Here is a 17,622-nt window from a genome sequence, read left to right on the forward strand (position 1 = left end):
ATGGGCGGGGAGTCTCGGGTGCGCCGCGCCGCTGAAAAGTCCCCGACCAGGGTGTCACGGGTTCTGGAGATTGCAGTGTGGAAAGTCGTTCGACCGGCCAAACCAGACAACAGAGACAATATACAGCGCCATGCCTGTCCAAGGGATCCGGACGGTGACGACCGCCAGAGTATGCTCTGTTTCTTGCCTCTAGACCCTTGAAGTATCCTGAAGAATTGGACTAACGCGCTTGTTCAGAACGGTGTCGGAGCCTTTATCCTACAATGCAAGCAGTTGGACTTCCACTACTGCGACTGGGCTGGTAGCTCTCGCGGCATGGTGTATGTCTCTTCCCCAAGTAGCCAGTCTGAAGAGGCTTGAGAAGCATAATCTGGAAGCATATACTGACGGTTCCAACTCTATACAGTTCCTTCCTCAAGCACCACCTCCCCTCTTTCGCCAAAGCCAACCCCCAGATCGAGATCCGAGTATCGCCCCGGCCACACAAGCACCCCGTCATCAAGGGACACTACATCAACGGCCGAGAGAAGGCGATCTGTGTCCGCAACCTCGAGCCCGAGCAGATCTTCAACAAGGCGAATCTGCTGAAGGCGGCCAGCGGCGAGAAGACGAAGCGCACCAAGAAGCCCATCACGAGTCTTAACGAGAGCGTGAGAGGTATCTGGGACCCTTTCCACGGTGGCCTCAAGTCGGTGTAAGTGGGAATTGGGTATCTGGTTACTGCAGTGGTGTTACAATTTGGAAACTCTTTTTGTTTGGTTTATTCGTTATGGGCTAGCTTGTTTTCATGCTTCGGCATTCCCTTCTCCCGCGGGAGAACCTCCAACGTGGTTCTGTCTTGCAACCGGATATGTATCATATGTACAAATTGCTTTTGAAATTGTTCCTACGGGTATGTGCTATCTTGGAAAAGCGTCATCTAAGTATATTGGAACAATATCATTATCCACATGTATATGCAAGGCCAATGCATATCGTATCCGGACCAGAATGCTTTAAGACCGATATCGACAAGAAACATGGTGCAACCCTTCGACTAAAAAGCGGAAGGGAGGGATGAACATTAGAAATGAGAAGAAAATGGGGTATCCTGATGCATCGTGGTCATATGTTATGAGAATGTGAAAGAAGCCCCGCAGTTAAACGCCAGCGACATGCAACCAAATGCAAACCTGTTCTCATGACTCCCAAATCCTCAAAAATGCAGCAAGATGGGCCATGGGTCAGAGGTAGATTTGAAGCATGGCTTTGTGTGAGCTGACTGGTTTGCCACAGTCTGGCACCTGACATACAGAGAATGGTTTTGTGGAGGACGACTTTTTTGATTTGGCCTTGGAGCGGTGGTGGGCACAACGGCCACAGTATACCTGTGCACGTTAGTAGTGGCCTTGCAATGGTCGAAGGGAACGAGGAAGGGTACGTACATGTCCACATTGCTTTGCTACCCATATTTGCTGCCTAATCTCATCGCCAACGCCCAGCTCCCCGTCGCAGTTGGGGCATACCACAACGTCATCCTCTTCAAGGGTCCTTGTGAATCCATCCGGTGGAGGGCTCGGCGGCTTGTAGGCGCTCGCCGGGGGTCTTTCAGGTCTTCTCACGTCAGGTCTTCGCATGTCGAAATTAAACGTCAGGTCAATAGCGCCCGCTGGATGCTCTCCGATATATGATACGTCCACATCTGGTGGCCGCAAGACTCGATGTCGTGCGGGGAACCTGCCCTGTGACATGTTGAAGATCCTTAATAACTGTGGTGCCCATTCTGGAATCGTCGAGGACGGAGGAGGTCGTGAAGGCCGAGCGGTAGCACCAATAAACTGTACCTCCGGGCTGCTGGGAGGTTCATCTTGCGTCAAGTCTTCATATTCTTCTTCCAGATCCACCACTACCGGGACCCTCGATTGTGAGTTTTGTGTGGAGTGATCTTGGTGGTTATTCCGAACATCGTGAGTTGCGTTGGGCTGAGGAGGATCTGAGTCCAGGGTCAAGTCGATGACTTCTTCTGCGTTGGGGGTCGCCGATGCGATGGGCCGACGAAAGTCAAAGCCATCTCCGGGATACCGCCGTCGTGGTGGCGAGGGCGGAGGAAGCGTCCTGGACGATGATGACTCGCCGCCGGAAAATTGTGGGGGTGTAGCTCTTGCTATTTCATGATGCGGTCGCTGCATAAAAGGTCAATTAAGTTATAGATAACTCAACGAGGCCGAAATGGGTGTACCCCGCCTGAGGGGAAAGATTGAGGGCATGCGGCAAAATGGGCGGACTAGCGGGGAGAGAAGGAGACTACCAACCTTCCTTGGCCTAGAAGTCACAAATTGAACACCTGAATCGTCACTCATGATGGGCATCCGAGTGAAAATGAAACAGCAGATGAAGCCCCAAGCGAGGGGAAGTGAGGAAAGGGGGAGAGAGAGATGAGAGAGAAGTGGAGAGAGAAGAGTGGGAGGTTGTTATCAAAGAAAGGCCGAGGCGGAGTTTAGGCCTCATTGCCGGCGGTAGACGGTGGAGGCCATAGTTAATGGTTGCTTAGTAGGCAGTGGAGGTGAAGGACTGAGAGCGGTTAGAGGTCCATATCAATGGTAGTCCTTTAGTTTTTCGGCTTTTGGCTGGGTCCCGGCATATCGGCTCCCTTGGGTTTCTTTTCCTCCGGTTGAACTGTGGTGGTGATTAATCAGATTAATCAAGGGCTGAATAGTTAAGTTATGTACAGTAGTGACGTTACGGAGTACACTGACTGTAAGTAACCGGTGACGCTGCCAATGCGCCAATGACCTTTTCTCAGCCGGGATTTTGCCCGCTCCAACAACAACTGGCCAAAATTGGGTGACAACTCGGTTTTGTTTCTATATGTGATCAGGCACCACCAACATTCATTTTGTTCTGTTTATTCTGGTTCATTGGAATTAAATGATCCGGTTCATGGTCTGGCTCGTGGGATGGAAAAGCAAAACACGAAAAAAAAAGAGTCCAAGCAGAGACGCCATTCACAAATAATCAAATGAAACCACAGCCAGCTAGAATTACAGAATAATCATTGTTGATTTTGGATCCAAATTCACCAGGTATCAAACAGAATTACTGTGCGGTAAGCTGAGTCACACCTCCCTCAGTGTTCAGCGCCACAATGCTCTGAGCAGCAGAACCCCAGACCGCTGCCACCGCGGGTACGGCGCTCCGCAGGGACTCCGACCACGATTTGGCCGCCTTGGAGTACTGGTTCACCGTCAACCCGCTGGGTCCGGCCGTGAGCAAGAATTGTCCGGTGTAGTCCCAGTTGATGGAATCAACCTGGCTGCCTGTCTCAATCACCTTGATCTCCTGACCGTTGCGAAGATCCCAAATGGACACAGTGGTGGAGTTCTCAGCCACGGCAGCCAAGAAAGTACCGTTCTCAGAGAAGAAGAGACCCTTCACAGGGGCGGGCATGGCGAAGCTCGCGGCGGCAGCACCGGTCTTGACATCGAAAATCTTGATTTGGCCATCCTGACCACCGGCAGCAAGGAGGTGGCCATCAGGGTGGAAGTGAATGGAAAGGAGGGCTAGATCAAACATCGAGCGTTAGTCGGATTCCACCCAGTAAGGGACTCCCAAAGGGCTGCTTACAAGCATCGCTAAAGATCTGGGTGATAACAGAGTTCGTCGTCAAGTCATACAGCACGTAGCTCTTGTCGGCGCCAACGGAAGCAACGATGTCGCCAGTGGCATGTACAGCCACAGCCGTGGCGGCTCCAGCGTGAGAGCTGAAGTTCGCAATCTCGGTTCCATTCTCAAAGACTTTGACAGAGCCCGTAGAGGAAGCAATGATAGCCTTCTCACCAGCCCATGCAGCACTAGTGATGGGTCCACTCGCTGGCAGGGCTTGAACCACCTGTTTCTGGGATACGGAGTACACACTGGCGGTACCGTCTGCGCCGCCGACGATAGCCAATTCACCGGACGAGTTGACAGACAACGTCTTTGCGCCGGGCTGGAGAGTCTCGGAGGTTTGGGTAGGCTTGAAGGCGGAGATCGCTTCACTCGTAGCCCAGCCCTCGGGGATGGGACGCTTGCGACGGGTCTTGGAGAGCCTGTTTGCAAGTGAGTCAGCAGCGGGCTCCTGCCAGTTGGTCATGGCACGGAAGACTTACGCAGCCTGTGTACTTTCCACGCGAGCGAGGACGGCTTCGGGCAGACCAGTCGAATCCACCTGCATAGCCTCGCCAGCGCCCTTGGCACTGACAGTAACCTTAGATAGTGCATCGCGGGCTTCGTCCCTTTCTTTCGTCAACCGAGCAATCACCCGAACGGCGGCATCGTGCTGGTAGAGCGCCGCGCTCAATTCCTGCCGGGTCTGTGCCAGAGTCTGTCGTAGCGTGTAGGTCTCAAGAGCCAGGGCATCCCACTCCTCTTGGAAGACGCTGAGCAATGAGGGGATCGAGGTGAGGGTGGGGGGTCTAGGCCGGACAACGCGCTGGGACTTGACTTCGATGAGTTCGTCTGCGGCAAGCTCCTCCCCATTGACGGGGTCCTTGCCGTTCTCCGCAATGTACGCCTCGATGAGTCGCTTCTCGAACACACTGCCTGCTGAGACGTCAGATACGAGTAGGTCGCATTGATGCGCACGCGAGAGGGTGCAACGTACCGCTCTTGGGCGAGACGACGGGCACTTGTGGTGCCTCTCCTGAGACTATTGGCAATTTTTGGTCAGCATCGAAGCTACACAGACGCGTAAGATCCATAGACTCACTTGCGCACAGCATGTTTATGTGAATGTGATGATTGATGAGGAGGTTGTTGGTTGAAGGTGCAGCTTGCGGGCTCCTGTGGACTTTTCGACCTCGCCCGATCTGGATTAGCCGCACCGCAAGCCTGATCGCTGACGATTGCTTGGCGGTTCAACCTTACCATTCGAGCTCCTCCTTTTCGACCGATGGAGCTTTGGAAAACAAAGTATTGCCTTCTGGCTACCTTGGCTCTTGATCACAATTCGTTTGACAAGAATTCCACACAGCATTGAAGTCAAATTTCACCAGATTACGGAGTGACAGCGTGGCTTTCTACGTCACAGCAGTGGACGCGACACTAGAACTTAAGAGGTTCCCCACACCTTTGCTGTGAAGCGCTATTGTGGCCGCGTCCTGAGCTGCTTCGATAACAACTCCAAACCTCATATCTGTACATATGGATAAACTCACTACACTCACTCGTGCATAGCTAACAGACTGCATTCCTGGCTGGTCACAATCATGTCCTTCAAGTCAAAAGACCTCGCCTACGGTACGTTCGACCCCAGCAGCATCCGGGACTCAGAGTAACATGTCGCAGAGGCCAAGGAGCCAGCTTTTCTACAGAGACTTAGAAATCAGTACGGGGACAATTCGGGTCGCCTTGAGAGACCCGTTGCCCGGCCACGGAAGCCGCGCGAGGAACACGACGACGATGGACCTACCTACGTGGACGAAGAGAGCAACGACATCATCTCCAAAGAGGAATATGAAGCTCTTGTGCGAGGAGACAAACCCTCCGAGGATGATGATCAATCCGACAAGGATCATAAGGACGAAAATAAGTCCGCAGGCCAGCCCGGGGAGGGTAGTAGATCAGACACTGGGGCTGAGACATCGGCCTCCAAGCAGAACATCGCCGAAATTGGCGGGCCACGCAAAAGAAAACAAGCCAAGGTTATCGGTGAAGACGCCCCAGCCGCAGAGAGTGAAGATACCAAAAAGAAAGACTCGTCGGGCGTGCGAAAAGCGAAACAGAAGAAGAAGATCAAGCTTTCGTTTGACGATGAGTCATGATGACAGATTTTGACTCATGAACATAGCCCAACAGATGATACCCTAGATCTCAGATCAAATGCTCTATTGCGCTGTATGAATAGACAGCTTGCTGGCATATTTGATATGTGCAGTGGCGGTCCCGTAGTTGTAGTTACTGTCAAACCGCAGCAATTAATAATCAGGAAGTGCGTGGAATCCACCAACTTCCTATTCATCCTTCTATTAAGACATCTCAAGCACAATATTTTCTGTCAGTTTACTCTAGTATACCTGACTCCAGTTCGCGGGGTGGAAAGAAGAGAGTCAGGACTCTGACGCAGGGCCAAAATCCTGAGAACAATTTTTTCCCCTCAAATTCCGCAGCGAACGGCGGAACCAAAAAACCAACCCATCCGTTCATTCAATCGAACCTCACTCTTGAAACCGTGGGAGCTGTGTGACAGCACCAATCCGTCTTCAAGATGCCTGTTGTCAATGTAGATGACCTCGTTCGTCTACAACGGAAGCCCAATGATATCCGGAATGTAAGTTGAGTCTCAACTTACCCCTCCATCATCCCACTTTGCATGACATGACGTCGGACTTCCTCGCGCACTCATGTTTCTTTGTCGCAACACAGCCAGAACAACGCTAATGTTTACATTCAGATCTGCATTCTCGCTCACGTTGTAGGTAGCAGCCTCAAGAAAAAAATCTGATCCTGTGGGCGCAAGGGACCTCGAGACTTACAAGTTGATATCATACAGGATCATGGTAAAACATCCTTGACGGATAGTCTGATTGCCACCAATGGTATTATCTCTCCCAAGCTGGCGGGCAAGATCCGCTACCTGGACTCCCGTCCAGATGAGCAGCTCCGGGGTATCACCATGGAGTCGTCGGCCATCTCTCTGTTCTTCTCCATGATGCGCCGTCCCGCGCCCGACGCCGCCCCCGAGCCCAAGGAGTATCTGATCAACCTGATCGATTCTCCGGGGCACATCGATTTCAGCAGCGAAGTGTCGACTGCCTCGCGCCTATGCGACGGTGCCGTCGTTCTGGTCGACGCTGTCGAGGGCGTCTGCAGTCAGACGGTCACCGTGCTGCGTCAAGCCTGGGTGGAGCAACTGAAGCCCATTCTGGTGATCAACAAGATCGACCGACTGGTGACGGAGTTGAAGATGAGCCCTGGTGAGGCCTACTTGCACATGAGCAAGCTGCTGGAGCAGGTCAATGCGGTGATCGGAAGTTTCTACCAGGGTGAGCGCATGGAAGAGGACCTGCAGTGGCGGGAGCGCATGGAAGAGCGCCTCAACAAGAAACAAGATCACGACGACGAGCAAACGACTGAGTATGAGGAGAAGGACGACGAGGATCTGTACTTTGCACCAGAGAAGAACAACGTCATCTTCTGCAGTGCAGTCGATGGCTGGGCCTTTACAGTTCGACAGTTCGCTGTGATCTACGAGAAGAAGCTCGGAATCAAGCGTGAGATTCTGGAGAAGGTCCTCTGGGGAGACTATTATCTGGATCCCAAGACCAAGCGAGTCCTTGGGCAGAAGCACCTGAAGGGCCGCGCTCTCAAGCCGATGTTCGTTCAGCTTGTGCTGGACAGTATCTGGGCAGCATACGAAGCGACGACTGGCGGAGGTTCAGGGCGGGGGTAAGAGAAGTTACCTGTTCACGGTCCCTTGTTCGTTTACTGACCGTCAACAGCGATCCAGCCTTGTTGGAAAAGATCACCAAATCTCTGAACATCAACATTCCTCCTTACATCCTACGCTCCCGCGACCCTAAGAACATCATGACCACCTTGTTCTCGATGTGGCTGCCTCTTTCGACCGCTGTCCTGGTCTCTGTCATTGAATACCTTCCTAGTCCGCCCGCGGCTCAAGCAACCCGTCTACCGGCCTTGATTGCCGACTCCCCGGGAGCAGACTTCGTTGACCAGAAGGTGAAGGACGCCATGATCAGCTTCAAGACGGAGCCGAACGAGCCAGTTGTGGCCTACGTCAGTAAGATGGTCGCCATCCCGGAGAGTGAGCTCTCCTCGAGCAAGAAGCGCTCTGGTACCACCATGTCCGCGGATGAAGCGCGGGAGATAGCCCGCAAGAAGAGAGAGGAGATCGCCAAAATGCAGGCGGAAGCTGGCGGTCAGCAGCAAGACGATTTCTCTCGCGTGACGTCCGCCCTCGAACGGACCTATCTTGACGATGCGCCAGCTGAGCCCGAGGAGAAAGAGGACCCCGAACATTTGATTGGGTTCGCACGTCTCTACTCGGGTACGCTCTCCGTGGGAGACTCCGTGTATGTGATCGCTCCCAAGTTCAACCCGGAGAACCCGCATGCCAGCCCCGAACCCCAGAAGGTTACAGTCACCGATCTGTACCTGCTAATGGGACGAAGCTTGGAGCCTCTCCAGTCCGTGCCTGCGGGTGTTGTTTTTGGTATTGGAGGTCTTGCTGGCCACGTCTTGAAGACGGGGACGCTCTGCTCGCAACTTGAGGGTAGCATCAACTTGGCGGGTGTTTCGTTGAACACTCCTCCCATCGTCCGCGTTGCCCTGGAGCCTGTGAACCCGGCCGACTTGAGTAAGATGGTCACCGGCCTACGGCTCCTCGAACAAAGTGACCCTTGCGCGCAATACGAGGTCCTCGACAGCGGTGAGCATGTGATCCTGACAGCTGGTGAACTGCACTTAGAACGTTGCTTGAAGGACCTGCGCGAGCGTTTCGCCAAATGTGACATCCAAACCGGTCAGACCATCGTGCCCTACCGCGAGACGATCATCAGCGCCCCGGAGATGGCCGCACTTAAGAACCCCGAGCTCGGCCGCGGCGGCATCCTGGCCGTGTCGCCCTCGAAGCAACTGACCATGCGACTGCGTGTGGTGCCCCTGCCATCGGCTGTCACGGAGTTCTTTTCCAAGCACGTGGGGACCATCAAGCGACTGCAAACCCAGAAACGAACTGCTGCGGAGAACAAATCCGGCGGCACCGACACCGAAGGTACGGTGGAGAGCAGCCAGCCCGTGGAAGCCAGCGAAGCCACCACCGAGGAAGCCCGCGAGGCGACTCTCCTGTCGCTGCAGGAATTCCGCGCCGAGCTCAACAAGATCTTCGACGAAGAGGTCAAAGAGGACAAAGAGCTGTGGAAGAACGTGGTCGACCGGATCACGGCCTTTGGGCCCCGACGAGTCGGCCCTAACATCCTGGTGGATGCTACCACCGTGAACACCTGCGAGAAATTGTAAGTCCAGCCAGCAGCAGCCAGCAGCGCCCTTTTCTTCCACCAGCCCCCACCCCCTCAATCCTCATAATCAAGCACACATAACTAACATTCAGCCCCCCCCCCGAAAGCCTCCTCGACGACCCCAAACAGCAACCCACCGTCACCGCAGACACCACCAACAGCCGCGAGGCCCTGATCGTCCGCGACTTCAACGACAAGATCGCGTACGCCTTCCAGCTGGCGACGGGCCAAGGGCCCCTCTGCCAGGAACCCATGCAAGGCGTCGCCGTATTCCTAGAAGAACTCTCCGCGACCTCCACCAACGGCGAAGACCTCGATCTAGGCCGGCTGACGGGTGAGGCCATCCGCCTGGTTCGCGAGAGTATCTCGCAGGGATTCCTAGATTGGAGTCCCCGCATCATGCTTGCCATGTATAGTTGTGAGATTCAAGCGTCGAGTATGTTATCCCCCCCTCCCCTTCACAAAAAAAAACCGTCTTACCCCACCCCCAAAATCTCTCAAACACAAAGCTAACCCCCCCGGAATAGCCGAAGTCCTAGGCCGCGTCTACGGCGTCATCACCCGCCGCCGGGGCCGCATCCTCTCCGAGACGATGAAGGAAGGCACCCCGTTCTTCACGATCCTGGCCCTTCTCCCCGTGGCCGAGTCGTTCGGGTTCGCCGACGAGATCCGCAAGCGCACGTCGGGCGCCGCCCAGCCGCAGCTGATCTTCGCGGGCTACGAGGCCCTCGACGAGGACCCCTTCTGGGTGCCCGCCACCGAGGAGGAGCTCGAGGATCTGGGCGAGTTGGCCGACCGCGAGAACGTCGCTAAGCGGTACATGGATGCCGTGCGCCGGCGGAAGGGCTTGGTCGTGCAGGGCCGAAAGTTGATTGATGCCGAGAAGCAGAAGACTTTGAAGAAGTAGATCTTTAGATCTTTTGGGGGCGTGAGTGGGAGCTGTGTATAGGTTTTAGAAATGAAATCGTCTTCAAGGGTTGGTGCTTTGTGTTGTTGTTGTTGTTCAAATAGTATGATACGATCGGGTCGCTCGGTGGTTGGTGTAATCATGCCAACAGAAGCTTGGAATATAAAGATGGGAGCGTACTACGCTACCCTAGGAGGTCTTGCATGCTATTGATGGTATGTGCACGTCATCGGTCAGTGCTTTGATCTCTCAAGTTCGAGTGGCAGATAGTTCTATTCCACTCAGTAATCCAGTGAAGCAGAATTGTGTGCTGAAACCATCATCAACTTTAGTGTCAAATCACCAAACATCAGAATATCGAATTAATGATATACGAATAGTACCTATTTCCGCAAACAGGAAAAGTGGCTAACACTTCGGTTGATTCAGATATACTCTATTCTAGATTCAATCCTAATGCAAGAAGCCTCGATTCCACCATGTTTTGACTTGCCCTGAGCGGAGTCGCTTGGTGCAAGGTGCACTGCCATATGTACAGTCGCGTGAATTCTTGCCTATCCTACCCGCCACTCGAGAGTGCCAACATTCCAAGTTCCTGCGACACCAGTCTCAACAGTACCATTGTTATGTAGCAAGCTTGAGACGGCGCAAACCGCAGCCTGGAGCACGTTGTGCAGGTCCGAACACCGGGGGTCCGCATGCCAGCAGGGATAGAGTGATTGTGCCTGCGACTAGAGACTTCCTTCTCGAACAAAGTTTCCCATCCAAGTCCCACAACCAGCCCCCAGCCATGCTCACGCGAAACAAGAGGCATCCCCAAGTTCCAGGAGCTTCCACCCCCAACTAAGACCAGCAAACTGCTGTACTGTAGCCGGTAGCCGACCTCTCGGGAAGAGGAGTTGGTATGGTTTGAGGCGAAATCATTCATGGGACCATTCCGGAAGGCAAGACAAGACAAGACAAGATGGAATGCGCACAGACAGACGGGCTTGGTGCACCTGCACCCAGAAAGCTCAAGACTCAGCCAAGCCGAGCGTCCCTTTGTCGCAGTCCCACCCCATCCAGCCATCCACCACTCCATCGATTTCATCATTATCGTAATCATAATCATCGTCAAACAATCACGCAGGAGCCTCAAAAAGGCCGCGCAACCTTCCTCAGCTCCGCAGCTCCCGTGACAGGATCCCGCATCTCCTTCCAACTAACAGGGAACATCATATTGCCCGCCTCGCTGCGCGCCATCACCACCCCGAGGTCGTTGCGCGCCGTCGTGAGGTAATAGAAGCTCTGGTCGCCCAGGGAAATCACAGTGCCGCGCACGATGTCGCCCACGCGGAACATCTCGTCCATGACCACGCGGTCCTTCTCGACGGCCCGGACGTCCTCCTTGCGGATGAGCGCCTGGAACCGCAGCTCATCCGAGTTGCTGTGGTTCTCCGGGTTGGCGGCGGAGGAGAGGATCGCTTCGATGTTGTCGTTGTCCGAAGAACCGCCGGTGGGGGTTGTCGTCGTGGTGGTGGGCTGCGGTCCCGACTTATTGTTGCTGGCTGACTCGTCGAGCACGACGAGGATGGAGACCGTGGCCTGTCGCTTCTGTACGCGCGTCACGCGCGCGAGCACAATCGAGTCGACGGCGGGGAGGGTGTTGTACCGTGGTTTGGAGGGGCCGGGAGCGGTGGACTTTGGTGCGGACGGAGAGGCAGCAGGAGCAGCTTTGCGGAGGGGGCTGCGAGAGACGCTCAGGGTGGACTTGGCGGTTTTGGAGCTGGCGGGGTTGACGAGAACGGGACCGGCGATTGAGGCGTAGATGTTCGCATTCTGCACATGAGTTCCGGGGCCCGCGGCGTAAGAGCTCACAGGGGCCAGGCGCTGACCTGGGATGGCCAAAGTTGGTAATGTGCTCGCCATTCGGGCCGAGAAGCAACTGATGCAGCCGAAGAATGAATGATAGAAGGGGAGGCTGTCTGTTGTTCGGCAGGAGTGGAATGATGAACCGCCGCAGAGCTTGACTACTTTTTTCAGTTTGGCGGAGCTCCGGACGGGAGAAACTCTTTCCCCGCTCAGCTATGGATGGACATACAGAACAAACACGGGAAGATACGAGCATTCGCTTTCACACATGACATCATCGCTCCAATGTCGTTAATGATAAAAAGCTAATCAAATCAACTATGGATAAATAATACGATCGAGATCTGCTCTTAGATACATAGTAAATACAGCGTTAGTCGCAGATGACTCGTATGTGACCCAGGAGCAACTGCAGGTCACATTTCCCAACAAAAGCAAATCAGTTTCATCACTCACACCTAATGCTCGCTGACATGATAAAATAATAGATAAGTGACACCGAATCATATGCTCGCTTAACACCTGTGACAGATATAGGTCATTGTAGCAAAACATCCACATAACAGGGACACTCAAGGTATAGTAGGTAAGACAGAAGACACGGGGAAGAATCGAATGATTATCAGGTAGAAAGAAGAAGACAGAAGTAGTGAGCTTCGAAAACCGTCGTCAGCGCTCGAAAAGACGAAATCAAATTAGCCTTCTACAAGGGTCTGCTTGTGACCACTCCCCAGGAACTCGAGGCATCGCCGTGCCAGCGCAATGACCTCGCCTTCACCCTCATCTGCATCTTCTTCGTCAGATTCGATGTTCTTATCAGAGATCGACTTGACCATCTGAACAATATCATCCGATTTGGCAATATACCCAATCAATCTCTGGTCATCAGATTCGAGAAGTTGTAGCAAAGTCCAGATAGCGATGTGCTGGAATGTCGGGTCGCCGCTTGCCAGAAACCGGCTCAGGTAGCCGTGAATGCCACCGTTAGGATCCGCCCAGTCGCGCACGAAAATCGAATAATCTCCCACTATCGCACGTTAGTCTACATAATCCGTATTATGAGGCCCGTAGGCTAGCGGCTCACATACCTTTGGATGAGAGATTGCCCAGGGCTGCGGCACTGTTTCCTTGCACCTCAATGCTCTCCGACTCGGTGAGAGGGATCAAAACGTCAAAGACACCAAGGTTCAGAAGATGAGGCTTCAATTCGTCGCTGAGGGCCAGCACAGCGATCGCAGCCGTCATCTCAGATTGTACGCTAAGAGGTACACGAAGAACCAAGTCCTTGCACTTTTGAACCGCTCCAGCCTGAAGGACGAGCTCCTTGTTACGGTCAGAGCTTGCCGCCAAATTCCGCAGCGTCGAGATGGCATGACATTGTATCTCCTCATTGTCGGTCGAGCCGAGCAGATCGACCAGAGGTTTGAGAAAACCCGCGTCGATGATGGGAGATTCGTTGAGGGGGTGTATGGAGATGTTGCGAATGCATGCGACGGCGGAGAGGATCAGGGGCAGGTAAGAGGACTGCAAGAGTCGTAAAAGCGGCGAAAGTCCCTTCGCGCGCACAATCTCAAGCTGATATTTTTCATCAGAAGCCAGGTTGCGCAATGCCAGAGCAGCTTGGCATTGGACCTTTGGTGTCGAGGAATCCATGAGATGCACAAGCGACTGGACCAATCGAGACTCAGTCTGCGCTAGTCGCTTGCGGTTCGACGAGTCGACGGCGATATTGCTCAAGGCAGTAGTGCAGTAATATTGTACATCAACATCGGAGGAGGATAGCAATTGGACCAGAACAGGAATGGCGCCTGCGTTGACGAGTTGTTGTCGGTTGTCATCTGCACATTCTGTTAGCGAGGTTGGGCTGTCGCTATTGTAGTGAGGTGTCTGACCCGAGTGTGTCATATTCAGCAGCGCGCCAGTCGCATTACGCTGTACTCGCATGTCCTTCGATTTCGCCAGCCGGATCAATGGGCCCAATGCGCCGGAGCGGGCGATTTTGGCCTTGTTATCCTCATGGGTAGCCAGGTTCGTGATACAACCAACCGCATTACATTGGACCTCGACATTAGGGGACATCATCTGCCGTATTAAAGGAGCCAGACCTCCCAACGCGACGATCGAGACCTTGTTCTCCGCTGGACCGAATCAGCAACCGCGATTGTTGAGGAAGGGAAGGGCCTACCGTTCACAGCCAAGTTTCCCAGTGCTGCACTGGCCGCCCGTTGCACTTCGATGTCGGAGCTCTGCAGTAAGAAAAGGATAGGCTCGAGAGTGTCCCGATCGACTTCGCGTACATCTATGATCGGGTAACTCAGCCGTCAGCTCCTTGCCGTAATCAATTCTCTGCGCCTCGTACGTACCTCGCTCTGTGACCTCAGCAAAGGTCAAACTTGCACTTCGCTGAAGTTCTACATTGTCGGAATACACCAAAGTGCTCAAAGCTCGAAGAGGCTCGCCATTGAAGAAATCGATCTCTTGACGTTGTTGCTGCCGTACATGTGTGAGTGATCCCCCAGAGAGAAGTTGACGGCGTGAGAGAGGACGGAGCTTACCGCATCGAGAAACTGCAGTAAGTCAGAGACTGCTTCGCGTTCATTGTCTGCCAAAGTGGATTCATAAATCCCATCCCTAGAGCGACCACCGATCGGACCGAGGCATGCCGAGATATGGCACCAACGGTCCACTGTCGATAAGCAGGACAAACAAGCGCTCGTAATTCCACTCATGTCTTTAGTTGTAGAAGCCCGCAGGACCAGGAAGAGGCCCCGCAAGCAATGACTTCAAGGACGACAAATGGCGATAGGACGCCTAAGTACGATCGTAGACTGAGGGAGAGCCACTCGTCTGGGTATTCTTGCCTCCTTGTTGCTTTCCTTATTGCATCAAGCACGAACAAGGCGGTATACTTGTATGGACAAGAATAGCTCGCAATAGAGATTAACGATCGGGGATCGATAGGATGAAGGAGGAAAGATCGAATGGGCGATAGAACAACAAAGAAGGGGCCGGGGGGGGAGGCTCTGCTGATACTAGCGGCTGGGAGATTGCGAGGCGGCAGGATGGATGGTCAAGTTCGGTTAGTGAGCACCACTTTTAGATAGAGAAAGCGGCGGATGGGAAGGTTGATGAGAGAGCAGAAGTGTCCAAGTTTCTTTGTCCCAGTCCCTATGTTCCCTACTAGTCCAGCGGTCGCTTTTATACGGACATGGAAAAGTGGCCCGATCGGACAAGAGGATGGTGAGGGGAGAAGATCGGATTCAATGATCGAAGAGAAGAGGAAGAGAAATGGGGAGGGGGGAGAAGGGAGTTGGAGAGGGGGAGAGAGAGAGAGAGCTTGGGGAATGGGGAAGGGAAAGAGAGGAGGAGGAGGAGGAAGAAGAAGAACTGGAGAAGAGAAAGAGACGGCAGCTCGCAGTAGCGGGTAAGTCAGTCACTGAGGAGCTGCTGCTGCTGCTGCTGCAGCAGCAGCAGTTGTAGCAGTAGGTAAGTTAACCGTGGACTAGCTAAGGTACGGAGTACTGTGTAGTTAATTACATTACGATAGTGGAGGTTGGTAGGAAGCCAAGCAAAGCAAAGCAAGCAGGCAATTACAGTAAGCAGGCAAGAGTACGCAGTGCGCACTCACATCATCTGCCAGTCTGAGAAAGCTCCACCGGTCGGAGATCTTTACAATCAGTCTACAGATATTACTCAGTACTCAATAAATAACTAGATTCCTCACCTCTAAGGCTTCCTTCTCAGGAACGGTTAACCACCTGCAACTGCAATGATACTGCACTATCCATGAATATGTCCATCCAATTGACCAGACGATTTCAAGTTCCAGGTTCCCCAACTTCTACGGAGACCGAATTACGTACTACGTTGTGACTCTGTTATAGCAGGGTCTGACTATTGTTTATCTTTCCCTCTCTCCGTCATCGTCATCTCGTCATCTCTTCTTTCTGTCTTCCTTCCTTCTCCCACCGCTTCTTGCTGGGTTGATCTTTGAATCGCAACTCAATTCAAAACCACCCTTATTATGGCTCTTATGGTTCACTAAGTGATAGTCAAAGTCTCTACCAATTCTATAAGCGGCGAAAACGTCCTCTTCCTTCAAGCGAACCAATCGAACCCTCCTCGTCCTTCACCGATTCCCTCGCTATCATGGGGACAGCTTTGCCCCGGTTCCACCTCGGAAGCTAACGGTTCACTCCATGATCACTACTACCCAGGGCCAATTGCGCCACTGGTCTTGGGTTGACATTCTTCGCGGTCGACCAGCTCGACTAGTCCGAGTTGCGGTGAAACCTATTTCGCACGATGTTCAGACGGTGAAGTTCTATACAGCAACCTGAGTTCACCCGAAGGGTTGCAACATGATCAATCACCAGACAGATGGTGGATGACCCAGCTGGTGCCCCCATCATCACATATATATATATATTGCTCGGGTGGTTGCAGCCGAGACGCTTGCTCTCATACCAGCGGGGCACGCACTCATATATGTCTCGCATTGCATTGTTTATTTTCATGCCTAAAAAAGGTCTGAACTATTAAATGGTCTCAACGAGATAGACGGGACGCAGCTGTCGAGGTGATCAACCGACCAAGCCACCCCGGTTTGTCGTTTCCATCTAGTTGATGTTCTGTCCACCCTCCACGGTAATCAACCCCACTAAGGATGTCTCCCAGCACCAGCCAGAGGGATGCCAGTCCACCCCCCGCGCGACCCTCGATGATCGCCAATGGACAGGCGTGTGCTGCGCTTCCACGTGAGACGATCCCGGCCGATGGCTGCATCACATGGAGGGCCGCGCCCATGACCGGACCGAGAGGCGAACAAGCAGAGGCAGGTAGCTTGCGCTCAGTTCCTCCCCCGCAAAGCTAATCCAGCCTGAGATTCTGGGCCACTGCTGTAATCAGACGTCCATCACCTCACCACCTCCACTGATAACTCGTAGCTTCTCCCTGCGTGGCTTGCCGCATCCGTGCCTGGTAGGAATGAAGCGAGCTGTGGCGGTAAAGGCCAAGACTTTCTTTCGGATTCAGTGGTTCTCACCCAAAGATATGGAGCCCATGGAAATACTCCGTTGGGCAATGTTTGAGGATTCAATCGGTGGATCTTTGCTGGGTGTGCAGGAACTAAGGTATCCATTGACGCGTCCAAGGGGAAATCCTCCGAACAGATGGTCCTTTGGATGGTCCTTTGAACTTAAGGAGTGAGGTAAGAAGTAGTCAACTTACTCGAGTAGCAGCGAGTAGTTCTTGGGTTGGAGTTCGTGAAGAACAGCGAACCCAGAGCAGTCAGTGTACGAAGTAGGTACTAAGTTCCATGGATCTTCTAGGACGGGATGAAGAGAGGGGTTGAAACTCATCACAATGGTGCGATGAATCTATTTCATCTTCGTCGTCTTCCTTTCCCTGCCTCTCACCTCTCACCTCTCTGCGCCCGTACACATTAGCCCATAGTCCATAGTCTGCATTCCACTCGCCCCACTGGCAGTCGATCTTACCATTTGACTCGCATGGTGGCCATTTCTTTCCGGCATTCCAATTTCATTCAATCATTTAATCAATCATTCATTATTCCCCGGTTCTGGTCCTGTTCTTGTTCTTCTCCTTGTCTGTTCTCGCTCTCCTGACTTTCTTTTCTCTCCTTCTCTCTCGCTCGCGCGCGCGCTCTTTCTCTCTCTCCCTGTCTCTTTCTCCTCCTTCCCCTCCCTTTCCTTGCGCTCTTCCGCGTGTCGCATTGGAGCATAGATATCATCTTTGAGAAGCGCATTCATTCACCGAACCGATCGGAACCACTGACTGGCGCAGAAGATCCCAATTTAGGGCTGTCGCGCTGATCGCACGAGATCCAGTTTTGGCCGCTCCATCCATCGT

General features: G+C 53.3%; 8 protein-coding genes across 8 annotated transcripts; 4 read left to right on the forward strand and 4 right to left on the reverse strand.

The window, feature by feature from the left end:
- Positions 1-55: 55 nt before the first annotated feature.
- BO95DRAFT_443645 (mitochondrial 54S ribosomal protein mL43) lies at positions 56-966 on the forward strand. The gene is made up of 3 exons (XM_025586698.1): positions 56-169; positions 238-320; positions 407-966. The coding sequence occupies exons 1-3, from the start codon at positions 131-133 to the stop codon at positions 696-698; spliced, it is 414 nt and encodes a 137-aa protein (XP_025441451.1). The 5' UTR covers positions 56-130; the 3' UTR covers positions 699-966.
- Positions 913-2,673, reverse strand: BO95DRAFT_443646 (putative RING finger domain protein). The gene is made up of 3 exons (XM_025586699.1): positions 2,292-2,673; positions 1,425-2,162; positions 913-1,367 (listed from the first exon to the last, which is right to left on the reverse strand). Exons 1-3 carry the CDS (start codon positions 2,337-2,339, stop codon positions 1,224-1,226), a joined length of 930 nt encoding a protein of 309 aa, XP_025441452.1. The 5' UTR covers positions 2,340-2,673; the 3' UTR covers positions 913-1,223.
- A 183-nt stretch (positions 2,674-2,856) lies between these two features.
- BO95DRAFT_443647 (pre-mRNA-processing factor 19 family protein) lies at positions 2,857-4,780 on the reverse strand. Its single transcript, XM_025586700.1, has 5 exons — positions 4,727-4,780; positions 4,622-4,666; positions 4,128-4,560; positions 3,604-4,067; positions 2,857-3,539 (listed from the first exon to the last, which is right to left on the reverse strand). Exons 1-5 carry the CDS (start codon positions 4,737-4,739, stop codon positions 3,076-3,078), a joined length of 1,419 nt encoding a protein of 472 aa, XP_025441453.1. The 5' UTR covers positions 4,740-4,780; the 3' UTR covers positions 2,857-3,075.
- Positions 4,781-4,910: 130 nt separating this feature from the next.
- BO95DRAFT_443648 (DUF4604 domain-containing protein) lies at positions 4,911-5,850 on the forward strand. Its single transcript, XM_025586701.1, has 2 exons — positions 4,911-5,256; positions 5,305-5,850. Exons 1-2 carry the CDS (start codon positions 5,226-5,228, stop codon positions 5,778-5,780), a joined length of 507 nt encoding a protein of 168 aa, XP_025441454.1. The 5' UTR covers positions 4,911-5,225; the 3' UTR covers positions 5,781-5,850.
- A 170-nt stretch (positions 5,851-6,020) lies between these two features.
- Positions 6,021-10,018, forward strand: BO95DRAFT_443650 (GTPase RIA1). Its single transcript, XM_025586702.1, has 6 exons — positions 6,021-6,286; positions 6,410-6,430; positions 6,509-7,404; positions 7,458-8,990; positions 9,101-9,429; positions 9,521-10,018. The coding sequence occupies exons 1-6, from the start codon at positions 6,224-6,226 to the stop codon at positions 9,898-9,900; spliced, it is 3,222 nt and encodes a 1,073-aa protein (XP_025441455.1). The 5' UTR covers positions 6,021-6,223; the 3' UTR covers positions 9,901-10,018.
- Positions 10,019-10,863: 845 nt separating this feature from the next.
- BO95DRAFT_162686 (exosome non-catalytic core subunit CSL4) lies at positions 10,864-11,891 on the reverse strand. Its single transcript, XM_025580740.1, has one exon. It carries the CDS (start codon positions 11,806-11,808, stop codon positions 11,035-11,037), a length of 774 nt encoding a protein of 257 aa, XP_025441456.1. The 5' UTR covers positions 11,809-11,891; the 3' UTR covers positions 10,864-11,034.
- Positions 11,892-12,446: 555 nt separating this feature from the next.
- On the reverse strand, positions 12,447-14,480 carry vac8 (protein anchor VAC8; the record flags this gene model as incomplete). The annotated part of the gene is made up of 6 exons (XM_025582672.1): positions 12,447-12,778; positions 12,840-13,589; positions 13,644-13,889; positions 13,937-14,050; positions 14,115-14,241; positions 14,307-14,480. 6 exons carry the CDS (start codon positions 14,478-14,480, stop codon positions 12,447-12,449), a joined length of 1,743 nt encoding a protein of 580 aa, XP_025441457.1.
- Positions 14,481-16,247: 1,767 nt separating this feature from the next.
- On the forward strand, positions 16,248-17,027 carry BO95DRAFT_443654 (uncharacterized protein). Its single transcript, XM_025586703.1, has one exon. It carries the CDS (start codon positions 16,418-16,420, stop codon positions 16,622-16,624), a length of 207 nt encoding a protein of 68 aa, XP_025441458.1. The 5' UTR covers positions 16,248-16,417; the 3' UTR covers positions 16,625-17,027.
- Positions 17,028-17,622: the final 595 nt, after the last annotated feature.

This window comes from Aspergillus brunneoviolaceus (assembly GCF_003184695.1).
Source record: "Aspergillus brunneoviolaceus CBS 621.78 unplaced genomic scaffold BO95scaffold_40, whole genome shotgun sequence".
NCBI lineage: Eukaryota > Fungi > Ascomycota > Eurotiomycetes > Eurotiales > Aspergillaceae > Aspergillus > Aspergillus brunneoviolaceus.